The sequence below is a fragment of the Eubalaena glacialis genome, chromosome 2 (assembly GCF_028564815.1).
Source record: "Eubalaena glacialis isolate mEubGla1 chromosome 2, mEubGla1.1.hap2.+ XY, whole genome shotgun sequence".
Classification (NCBI taxonomy): domain Eukaryota; kingdom Metazoa; phylum Chordata; class Mammalia; order Artiodactyla; family Balaenidae; genus Eubalaena; species Eubalaena glacialis.
The window spans coordinates 181,446,598-181,458,639 of NC_083717.1; the positions used below are offsets into that span (position 1 = coordinate 181,446,598).

General features: G+C 41.4%; 1 protein-coding gene across 1 annotated transcript in view; it reads right to left on the reverse strand.

The window, feature by feature from the left end:
- Window positions 1-264: 264 nt before the first annotated feature.
- EFCAB11 (EF-hand calcium binding domain 11) overlaps window positions 265-12,042 on the reverse strand; it is a 178,885-nt gene continuing 167,107 nt past the window's right edge. Inside the window, exon 7 of the mRNA XM_061182799.1 lies at window positions 265-473. Within this exon, the coding sequence (XP_061038782.1) occupies window positions 410-473 (64 nt within the window). The 3' untranslated portion in view covers window positions 265-409. The remainder of the gene's footprint in view (window positions 474-12,042) is intronic.

The window sequence follows — 12,042 nt, forward strand, 5'->3', positions numbered from 1 at the left end:
ACGACGTATTTTCCATGGAAGATCCTTACCCTGAACATTTTCTCTCATTCTAATAGACCTACCTCATAGATTTGTTTGTTCTGTCATCATGAGCAACAACAGAAACAAAATTTATTTTACTTCTCTGAGCTTGAGTTTCCTCATTTCAAAACTGGGATGAAAAGTCTCGAATTATTGCTCTGGAAGTAGATTTTCTTTTTTTTTTTTTTATGCATTTACTTATTTATTTATTTTTGGCTGCATTGGGTCTTTGTTGCTGTGCACAGGTTTTCTCCAGTTGCGGCGAGCGGGGGCTACTCTTCATTGCAGTGCGCAGGCTTCTCATTGCGGTGGCTTCTCTTGTTGCGGAGCATGGGTTCTAGGCACGCGGGCTTCAGTAGTTGTGGCGTGTAGGCTCAGTAGTTGTGGCTCACGGGCTTAGTTGCTCTGCAGCATGTGGGATCTTCCCGGACCAGGGCTCGAACCCATGTCCCCTGCATTGACAGGCAGATTCTTAACCACTGTGCCACCAGGGAAGTCCCCTAGATTTTCAACAAATTAACATGAACTTGTCTCTTTCCCCTCTTCCATTCCCTATACAGTCATAAAATACTATGGCTTCCCAAATATTTTTTTCATCAAAATATCCTATTAAGGTGTGAATTTAGTCTGGTTTAATCACCCATTATGTGACTTTGGACAAGTTACTGAAACTTACTGTTCCTCATAACCTGCTTCACAAGGTTATGAAAATGAAAATTCAAGTGACAATTATTTAAGCCTTCTAGCAGAGTGCCTGGTACATGGTAGGAGTTCCGTGAAGGTTGCTTTCCTCCTTCTAAAAGCATGAGCCTGTTATCCACCAGCGGAGAAATGTTTATTGCATTTGATATTATACTTGTTTTATTTATTTATGCCCCTCTTCACTCTAAAAGGAATTTATCACTTCAGGAAAATATCTCCAGGATAAATTAGTCTTCATAAGGGAAAAATAGTATGGGGTGGTAGACAAGGCCATGGACCACCTTTTTATAATGAACTCAAAAGGAAGTTCAGAGGGCTGATCCTTAAAGCATCCTGTAGTTTCATGACCTCAAAATGCAGTGGGAAGGAGTAACGCTTTGCTAGGGAGGTAGAGGTAAAATGAAGTCCTGCTTTGCAGCTCCTTTATGGTTGGACTTCACCCCAAAATAAATGTAAAATATCTTTAGGAATGGATGAGTTGGTCTTCCCTTTTGCTTTTTTAACCTCTTTAAAAATTTAAATATATAAAAACTACAAAGAATATAACAACCAAACTCCCATATTTTACCACCTAGAATTAGAAACCATTCACATCTCACCATATTTGCTTCCAATATTTTTTATTTTTTTTAATTGGGATAGAGTTGCTTTACAATGTTGTGCTAGTTTGTGCTGTACAGCAAAGTGAATCAGCTACATGTATACATATATCCCCTCTTTTTTGGATTTCATTCCCATTTAGGTCCCCACAGAGCATTGAATAGAGTTCCCTGTGCTATACAGCAGGTTCTCATTAGTTATCTATTTTATACATATTAGTGTACATATGTCAATCCCTATCTCCCAGTTCATCCCACCCCCTTTTCCCCCCTTGGTGTCCATACATTTGTTCTCTATGTCCGCTTCCAATATTTTTTAAAGAAATAAAGTACTACATATAGCTAAAGTCACGTTTAACCAACTGATATGAAAGCAACCTCCAGTGCATTTGAACTGATCCTTCCAGAACACTGAAATGTTTATATATATACAAAAGATATTTGTGTAGGTTTGTGTGTGTGTTTCATGCCCATAGTGGTGAGTGGTAGCATATGGTACATACTATTTTGCTAATCAACATAGATTTTGCAACTATTTTTCAACTCCACATTGTTTTCTGAGTTGAAGCTGCATTGTTAGATGTGTATCTCACCCATTCCTCATGGGGGCTGTTTTGTGGGATGGATTGTGTGCCCCCAAAATTCGTATGTTAAAGTCCTAACCCTCAGTGCCTCAGAATGTGACTATTTGGACATAGGGTCTTTAAAGAGATAATTAGGTTAAAATGGGGCCATTAGGGTGGGCCCTGATCTAATATGATTAGCCCTTATGGAAGAGGAGATTAGGACACAGACACACAGAAAGAAGACCATGTGAGAACACAGAGTGAATACAGCCATCTGTAAGCCAAGGAGAGAGGCCTCAGAAGAAACCAACCCTGCTGACACCTGGATCTCAGACTTCTAGCCTCCAGAATTGTGAGAAAATAGATTTCTGCTTTCTGTTTAAGCCACCTGATCTGTGGTACTTTGTCATGGCAGCCCGAGCAAACTAATACAGGCAGCAAGTATTCCACAGAATAACAGCCTACAGTGTTTTTAGCCATTCCCCTAGTGGTGGACATGTAGATGGAAAAGCATAAATACACATCCTTGAACATGGCTCCTTGTGCAGGAGTACCTCTAGAGTAATACCTAGAAAGGAAATTGCTGGGTTATACAGGAGGCACATTTTCAAACTTTCAAGATGCTGTCAAATTGCTCTCTGAAGCATGCGTCAATTTACAGTCCCACTGACAGTGAATGAGAGGACCAGTTAATTCCCTCACATCTTAGCCAACATTTAATATCCTCAGACTTAAAAATTTTGTGCCAATATGATTGGCAAAAAAAGTGTTTTCTTAATTGCACTTCCCTAATTATATATGAAGTTGACTATCTTTTCATACATGTATTGCCCATTCTTATTTCTTCTATAAATTCTCAGTTCATATCCTTTGCATGTTTTCACTTTGGGTTGTATGTCTTTTTCTACCTGACTAGTGGGAATTATATACATTTTAGATAATAATCCTCTGTCTGCTATATAAATCCAGTTTATAAACTGTTTTATAAATCCTTCTCCCAGGCTACCACTTGTCTTTTAATCTTGTTCATGGTGCTATTTTGACAAAAGTTTTCTAATTAGGTGTAATCCAGGTGTACCTCTATTTATAGTTTGTCTTTTTTGTGTCATCTAAAAAAAAAAAAACCTTTCGTCTCCAAAATTCATAATTTATTTTCTCACAATTCTGGTTTTTTCTTATGTTTTCTTCTAATAGTTCTAGAGCATTTTCACCATGTTTAGATCTTCAGTACATCTTTAATTTATTTCTGTGATTGGGATAGGTAAGACTTTCTAATTATTTCCCCTGTGAGAGTCAACTGTCCCAACACCATCTACTGAAATAGCAGATACTTACTCTAAAAAAAAATCTCAGTAAAGCACCCACAGACCGTCTCATATTAAGTAGTGTAATTTTCTGATAACTCCTCCAAAATGTATTAGGAGGAAAATGTGCCCCTAGGTAAGTAAATAAGCTGACCTAAATGGGTATTTGGATATGAGCCAAGCAAATGCTAGAAGTTGTCTGCCAAAAATGGTTTTGATGTTGGAAGGCTTGATGTCAAGCCCTTCTTCCTGACAGTCACTGCATAGTGGGACCAGGTGTCTCTCCGAGGCCATTCTGAGTGTGTAATGATTAAACCATCAGTGGCATTTAGAAGGCTTGTCCTTCCATTGTCCCTGGCAAGGGGATGTGCCTCCTGCCCACCAGAGCAGTGACCCCTGCATGGAAATCTCTGGAGGGACACGCTGAAGCCAGTTACAGTATTGTCTCTGGAGATGGGGGATGCGTGTTTGCGGGGAGGCTGATTTTTTGACTGAATTCCCGCCTTTTTCTTTTGGACCATATGCATGTATTACCCACTCAAAATAAGAATTTCTTTTTAAAGCCAAAAAAGAAAAAAAGGCAATATGTCACTAAGACACTAAGTAAAACCAGGAGAAAACATCCCTGTGCTATTCTGTCTAAAAAAAAGAAACATAGATTGATGAGAATTTTGGAGGGAAGTAATTCAAATAGAAATTACACTTCACCTTAATTATTTGAATAATTTAGACCATTGGTTTTCAGATATTTCTTAGCCACAAAAAACTTTGCTCAAACTAGACCTTTCTCGGGACTTCCTTGGTGGTCCAGTGGTTAAGAGTCCGCCTTCCAGTGCAGGGGATGTGGGTTCGATCCCTGGTTGGGGAACTAAGATCCCACATTCCGCGGGGCAACTAAGCCTGTGTGCCGCAACTAGAGAGCCCGTGTGCCACAACTACACAGCCCACGCACCACAACTAGAGAGAAGCCCGCCTGCCGCAACGAAGACCCGACCCAGCCAAAAACAAAAAAAACCAAAAAAAAACAACTAGACCTTTCTCAGAAGACCAACATATAAAATCGATGAAAATAAAGCAGTCTTGTTTAAAATGAGGATCCCCGCTGAGGGTCTTTGAGGGGGCTCTGTGGGACCCCCCCCCCCACCAGGGCTTTTTAAGAGTACACTGAAAAGCCTCCTTTAAAGTCAAGGCATTTGAGAATTAGAGATAAGTTATATAATTCTCTTTTTCACTTTCTTCATGTAGTAATTCTATTTCATCTCTGAAATTCACAGTGTTATGTGTTCGTAATTCTGTAAACATTTCTTGAGTACATCTACTGTTTTCTAGGCCCTGGGATAGGCACCCAGGAAGAGGAGGTGGCATGGAGATGGTGAGGCCTGAGAAAAAATTTGAAGTGTGAGGAGGAGACAGCTGAAAGTCAGGGAGGGCATGCCAGCCCCAGGAGACTGCTGGGGAAAGCAGCAAGGAAGCAGGCTGGCAGATTAGAGGCGTGGCGGGGCGGCACAGTGTGGGGAGATGCACGGGGCATTTGTTGGTGGTGGCAGCTGCTGAAACTGGAGAGGCGGGGAGGACTGAGTTACTATGTGCCTGGTGGACCTTTCTAAGTTTGGACTTGGAAGGCCACAAGGAAGCGATTGAAGGGTTTTAAGCAGGAGATTGACACAGTCATATTTGTGCTTTGGAAGGATCACTCTGGCCCAAGTGAGCATTGAAAGGGCACGTGATTAAGGCAGGGAGACTGGGTAGGAGATTGTTGCAGATATCCAGTGAAGAGATGCTGTTGGACTGACCTGAAGCCGAGCTACAGAGATGAAACAGAAGGGGGCTGACTAAGACAAGATGAGTTGGATGGTGTACAGAGGAGGAAAACAGAAGTGTCTAGAGGATTCCTGGAGTTTGTGTTTGTATAACTGAAATGGGTTGGACAACCAGTGCCATTCAACACAGCAAGCAAGATGGGAGAAAGGATGATGAGTTCCAATGGGGGCAGGTCTTGTTTGAAGTACCTGTGAGATATCAAAGTGGAGATGCCCAGTAGGCAATCAGATATCCAGTCCTGAAGTTCAGAGGAGAGATCTGGGATGGAGGGGACGATTTGGGAGCCACCCTGAGCACGATGATAGTGGTAGGTCAAGAAGGTAGTTAAAATCCTTGAGAGACTGGAAACAGTACAGAGAGTAGAGTCCCAAGAAGGCAGGGGAAGAGGACCCTAGGAAGTAGACTGAGTTGGCTCAGCAGAGAGGAAGAGAATCAGGGAGAGTGGGGTTCAAAGAAACAAGGGAGAAAGTTTTGAGATAAGGAGGATTTAATGAGGAGGTTCAAATGCTGCGCTGAGAAGAAGAAATGAAAGAATTGTGATGATGAGAGAAGTGTGAGCTGCTGTGAGGTGAACGTGCTTCATTATTCTGGGGAGCCACACACAGAATGACCGGGTAGAGGATTATCAACTCTAACCGCACAGTAGAAACACCTGGGGACTTTTTTTTAAAATAATAAATCCTGGGTCATAGATTTCATTGGTCTGAGGTGGAGCCTGGGCCAGAATACATTTTTAAAGCTCCACAAGAGAGCCTAGTGTGTGGCCACAGTTGGGAACCACTGTCCCAGTTATGCCCTATTTGAGCCACAAAGGATTGAAACAGGCTCCGCTGGGAGAGGTCAGATGACTTTCACGTTGATCCGTGCTGTTGGGATGCACAGGAAATGGAGTCCAGCCAACTACAATGCATCTGTGTGGACCCATGTCTTTTTGGTAGGGACAGGTCCTGAAATTGGGGGAATACCAAAGATGAATCCTCCATTGCTGGTGAAGGGAATTTCGCTGGCTTTCCCAGAATGTAAGAGATCTGTCCCCAAATCAGGCCAAGTTTATACCCACCAAACGTCTTTCTGGTTAATAATTAAGCTTTACCTGGTAATTTAAAAATTACACGTATTTTTCAAAGTTTGAAAGGAATGCATATATAAGGATAAAAAAATACTACAGCAGTAACGTTCTTTCCCCTCAGATCATCTCTACCCACAATTACATCCCAAAGCCAACCACTGGACCATTTCTGTTTATGTGTCTGGTGGTTACCCCATAACTGTAAATAATATGCTTACCTCTCTCTTTCCTAATTTATCAATACTGTACCTTACCTATCAATAACAGAAGATGAAAGTTTACTTACTCTGCTTTTACTGCCCCTTCTCCCTTCCAAAGTTTGGTAGTCTCAGTATTATTTTTAATTCTTTTTTGGGTTACTTTTATAAAAGTATACTTTAATGTACTTAAAATTCTATTTCTCATTCCATGAACTTGACACAGTATTTCTTAACTCCACACAGTGTGAGATGAAGATATCAGCTCCCCCGCTTTCCTCTTTCAACTTCTGTCAGTTTGATCTATGCATTTCCATTGTTCTGATTGACAGCATTACATTCTGTTCTGTAACCATAAGTCCTCTCTGCTTGGTCTGCCGGTTAATTCTGAGTTGAAAACCAAAAAACTGCATTTAAATTATTTTGAGTAGGGCTTCCCTGGTGGCGCAGTGGTTAAGAATCCGCCTGCCAATGCAGGGGACACGGGTTCAAGCCCTGGTTTGGGAAGATCCCACGTGCCGCAGAGCAACTAAGCCCGCGCACCACAACTACTGAGCCTGCGCTCTAGAGCCCGCAAGCCACAACTACCGAGCCCACGTTTCACAACTACTGAAGCGCGCACACCTAGAGCTCGTGCTCCGCAACAAGAGAAGCCACCGCAATGTGAAGCCCGCGCACCGCAACGAAGAGTAGCCCCCGCTCGCCGCAACTAGAGAAAGCCCGTGCGCAGCAACAAAGACCCAATGCAGCCAAAAATAAATTAAAAAACAAAATGATTTTGAGTAGGTAGATGCTGTTCCCTGGAGAGCCAAGGACTGTGTCGGCACCACATTTCTTCTTTTTGGGTCCAATGTCACAACTCTTGGGTGACTTAAGGAGAGTGTTCCCAGTAGCTTGGTCTGATTCTCTTGTATTACACTCCATCAATGACTCAAAATCATGGTTCATTTTAGTTTGCCTCTTTTTGGATCATGCTTTTCTTGTATCTCTTTTCCTAGACTTCTCTTTTTTCTTGTTGAGAAAAGAAACATATTCTGTCTTCATCATGTCACAAACATTTCTGGCATCTTACTCATCCCATCTCTGGAAGAAGAATAATTGAATGCCTTCAATTTTTCTTCTTACAGAGAGATTTCTTGGAGCCCAATTACTTCCTGTTTCAACTTGAACCTGGGAAAAGGGGTGTTAGAGATAAAGAACACAAATATTTTGATCACTGCAAAAGGATGGTCTCACTGTAAACAAATCAATTTGCTGTGTATTCATTAGTCTTGTCTGAATTTAGTTAGTGTGACCTTGTCATGGAGATGCCAATTATCTATGGACACATAAAGAAAATTCAGGTTCTGGGTCTCAGAGATTAAGTATCTGACCCTGAAGGTAGTCACTCAGCCACCCCAAGAGTCTCACCACAATCAGCCAAAATCCTTCAGTGCATTTGTAGTGGATGCTGTGATGTGTTGCCAAGACACCCAAAGGACTAAGGCACTCAGACCCTTGCCTCAATTCAAGACATCTCTGAAGGGCCATCCCACGTTCAGAGTTCCCCATGGGATGGGCTGAGGCCTCTTTTGCAACTGCTTTGAACTTCAACTTCTTTTACTGTCCAATCTTTCCTTCACTCTCTTACAGGTGTTGTTCCCACAAGTGCTCCCCAATAAATATCTGTCTTGAAGTCTGCTTTCTGAGGAACCATACCTACAATCCTACTTTTCTCTCATACATAAACAAACAATAATATAAACAACAAATATAAACAAACAAACAAGAAGGTTAATTTCTTACGGGGTATTGGGTTATTATGGGAGGGGGTTGTTTTCTAGGCAGGAGATGGGATGAGGGGTGGGATTCAGTTTCAGGAGAGGCAGGAGGGGCTGGGATCCAGGACATCAAGGGATGGGAACAGGAACTAAGCTTCATCAGAGACAGGAAGGGAGGACAGTGGGGCGCTGAAGATGTTTAAGGGGATTGGAATGGGGGAGCAAGTTGAGGACATGGTAATGATGGCTGTGACTCTGAATTTGCTTGAGGAGAAGAGCACTCTATCTCTAACTTCAGTTTTTCCTCCTGTTATACCTGTACCTAGAGACCCTGACTGGAGGCGGAGTGGGGGTGGGGAGATGGGATGGGCGTGGACCTGAACTCCTCCCCCATGATGGTGCCCTTTCTAGATACTGCCAATGCCCTCCCTCAGGAGTCTGGTCCCTCTCTTTGCCGTGCCCTCCATCTCTCCAGACATAGGCCAGGGCCCTCTTTGGATGAAAGAGATCCCCCATTAGATCCCATCAGGGTCCTCTTTGGATGGAAGAGATATACCCACATCCCAGTACCAGGCCATGGATGGGACTTTCAGTATCACTTCCTGCCTGGACCATTGCCTCACCTCCCCCCACCTCCCCATTAAATTGTTCAGATTGTACTTGAACTTGACATGTTTATCAGCTTCACACCATTGATGAGGGTGAACAAAATCTTTTCCTCCCCACAAAGACTGATCTGGTAAAAACGAAATTCTGAGGGAATCCATATTTTTTTCATTCAAAATGAGAACTTGAATCCCAAGGGGAAATGTGCAGCCTTGTAGCTTAGATCACCAGCTTTGAGAGGGGAGGGACCTCTCAGCTCAGAGAACACGCACCACGGTCTCCGTCCCACCTCTTGCCAGCTGGGTGACTTGGGCCAATAACTTACTGTCTCTGACCCTCAGTTTCCACATCTGTAAAACTGTCATAAGAACAGCAGCTACCACGCGAAGCTTGGAAAAATTTTATGGAAAATTAAATGAGACAACCCCGAAGATCTGCTGGCATACTGCCTAGCATGTGGTAAGCACAAAGTAAATATTACCTATGATTGTGATTATGATTACTGAATTTTAAATATCAGTAGATTGGCACTGATTTTTAATTGCTAAAATGCTACTACCGGGGCCTTTGTGAGAAGTAGCTGTACAGAGTCAGCTTTCTGTTTTATTCTGATATGTTGTCTGATCCCTTGTTTCTCCTTCCCCTTCGAGGTTCCAGTTGTGGAGGTCCCAGTATGCATTAAATCCGAGGAGGTGTCACGTGTAAATCAAAATCAAGTCTGTTTCTCTTTGGTAAATACTTACACTGCCCCACGCAAATGCCTGCCTACTCCATGTGGCAGATTCATCTTTTCAAACTGTCAACTCGGAGATTGGTCTGTCAGCCCACACACATCCATGGCGTGGATGTCACATTTTGGATGGTACTCGAAGGCCTGATCAGGTGGAGAACTTGTCCTTTGGGGACAAGGTTGCATTCTCCCTCTACCTGCTCTTTCTTTCCTACACGTGGATTTCTTTCTGTCATCTTATTTTCTCTTTGTCATTTTTGCTTTCTTTTTCTACACAAGTGTGTGTGTGTTTACATATTAAATAAGTAACATATGCTTAATTTAGAAAACACAGAAAAGCAAAGAGACGGGGGAAAGTGTAATCCCACCACCTTGGGTGTGTACCCTTCCAGAACACCTAGACATGCATACAATTTTTGTTTCCATGAAAATAAAATCATATAGGCTAGACCAATGGTTCTCCAACAGGGAGATTTCTGTCCTCCTCTCAGAGGACATTTAGCAACGTCTGGAGACATTTCGGTTGTCAAAACTGAGGCAAGTGGTGCTACTGGCATCTAGGGTAGAGGCCAGGGATGCCGCTACACATCCTACAACGCACAGGACAGCCCCACAGCAACTGACTGTCTAGCCCCAAAGGTCAAGAGGGCCAAGGTTAAGGAACACTGGTCTGGACCAGGGTTCGGCAGATTAAAGCCCCTGCTGGTTAGCTGCCTGTTTTTATAAATAAACTTTTATTGGAACACAAGACATCCATCCATTTACATGTTTTCTCTGGCTGCTTTTGCCTTAAACAGCAGCTGCGTAGTTGTTACAGAGACTGTGTGGACTGCAAAGCCTAAAATAGATGTGAACCACACATGAAATTTTAAGTTTTTCTGGTACCCAGAGTTTTTTAAAGTACAAAGACAACTCAATAGCGAAAGAAACAACCTGACTAAAAAATGGACCAGGGATCTGAATAGACATTTTTCCAAAGAAGACATAAAAATGACCAACAGGGACGTGAAAATGTGCTTGACGTTAATCATCAGGGAAATGCAAATCAAAACCACAATGAGATATCACCTCACACCTGTTAGGATAGCTATAATGAAAAAGCAAAGCTAAGTGTTGGTGAGGGTGTGGAGAAAAGGAAACCCTTGTGCCCTGTTAGTGGGCATGAAATTGATGCAGCCACTATGGAAAACAGTATGGAAGTTCCTCAAAAAGTTAAAAATAGAACTACCATATGATCCAGCAATCCCTCTTCTAAACTTATGTAATAGGAAATGAAATCATTGGTACTTCAAGGAGATATCTGTGCTCTCACGTTCATTGCAGCATTATTCACGATAGCCAAAATATGGAAGCAATCCAAATGTCCATTGACAGATGAATGGATAAAGAAATTGTAGTATATATAAACAATGGACTATTATCCAGCCTTAAAAAAATGAGACCTTGCCATTTGAAACAACATGGATGAACCTGGAAGACATTTTGCTAAGTGAAATAATCCAGACCCCAAGAGAAAAATACTGCACAATCTTATTTATATGCGGAATCTAAAAGAAGTCAAATACATAGATGCAGGGAGTAGAACGGTAGTTACCAAGGGTGGGGAGATGGGGGAAATGGGGAGATGTCGGTGAGAGGGTACAAAGTTGCAGTTGTGTAGGATGAATGAAGTTAGAGATCTAATGTACAGTATGATGACTATAGTTAATAATGCTGTACTGTGTACTGGAAATTTGTTAAGAGAATAGATTTGTACTTTCATCACACAAAGAAATTATGTGAGGAGATGGATACATTAATTAGCTTGACTGTAGTAATATCACTCTGTATATGTATCAAAACATTATGTTGTATACCTTAAACATATACAATTGTTCTTTTTAAAAATAAAAGTAAATAAATATTTAAAATGTACCAAGAGGCAGGTGAAATAAATTTGAATAGCATGTCCAAAATATTATCATTTCAACATTGCAATCAATGTAAAAATTATTAATGAGATAGTCTATATTCCTTTTTTTTCCATACTAAGCCTTTACTTACAGTACATCTCAATTCAGACTAGCCACATTTCAAGTGCTTATGTGGCTCGTGGCGACTGTACCAGACAACACAGGACTGCACTATTACAAGCTACACCATTTACTTAATATAAAGGTCCTTTCATGTCCATGCTACATTTTTATATCACTTTTAAATGGCTCAATTTACTTAAAAGATCCCCATCTTTTGGATATTTATATTGCTTCCTAGTTTCATAATTATAAACCATGCTGCCATCAACATTCCTACATTAAAACTTTATACCCCATCTTTAATTATTTCCTTAGGATAAATTCCCACATGTGGGTCAAAGAACACACATCTGTGCTCAAATTTTTAAGCCTTTTAAAATATATTGTTTACTAATAATACCTCTCCTGACAAGGTTGTTATGAGGATTAAGTGGGCTAGTACATGTAAACCAATTTCATTAATTCAAGTAAGGTTAATAAGACTTCAAATAGTAGTGCCTTGCACATAAAAGCATTCTATAAATGTCATCTATTATTATTACTAGTACTACGTCTGAATCCATCTCCAGCACTGTTATACTAATTTATACCCCAGTTAACAATGTCCACGAACGCCTGATTGCAGTGCTCTCTCTCCAATACAATTATATTT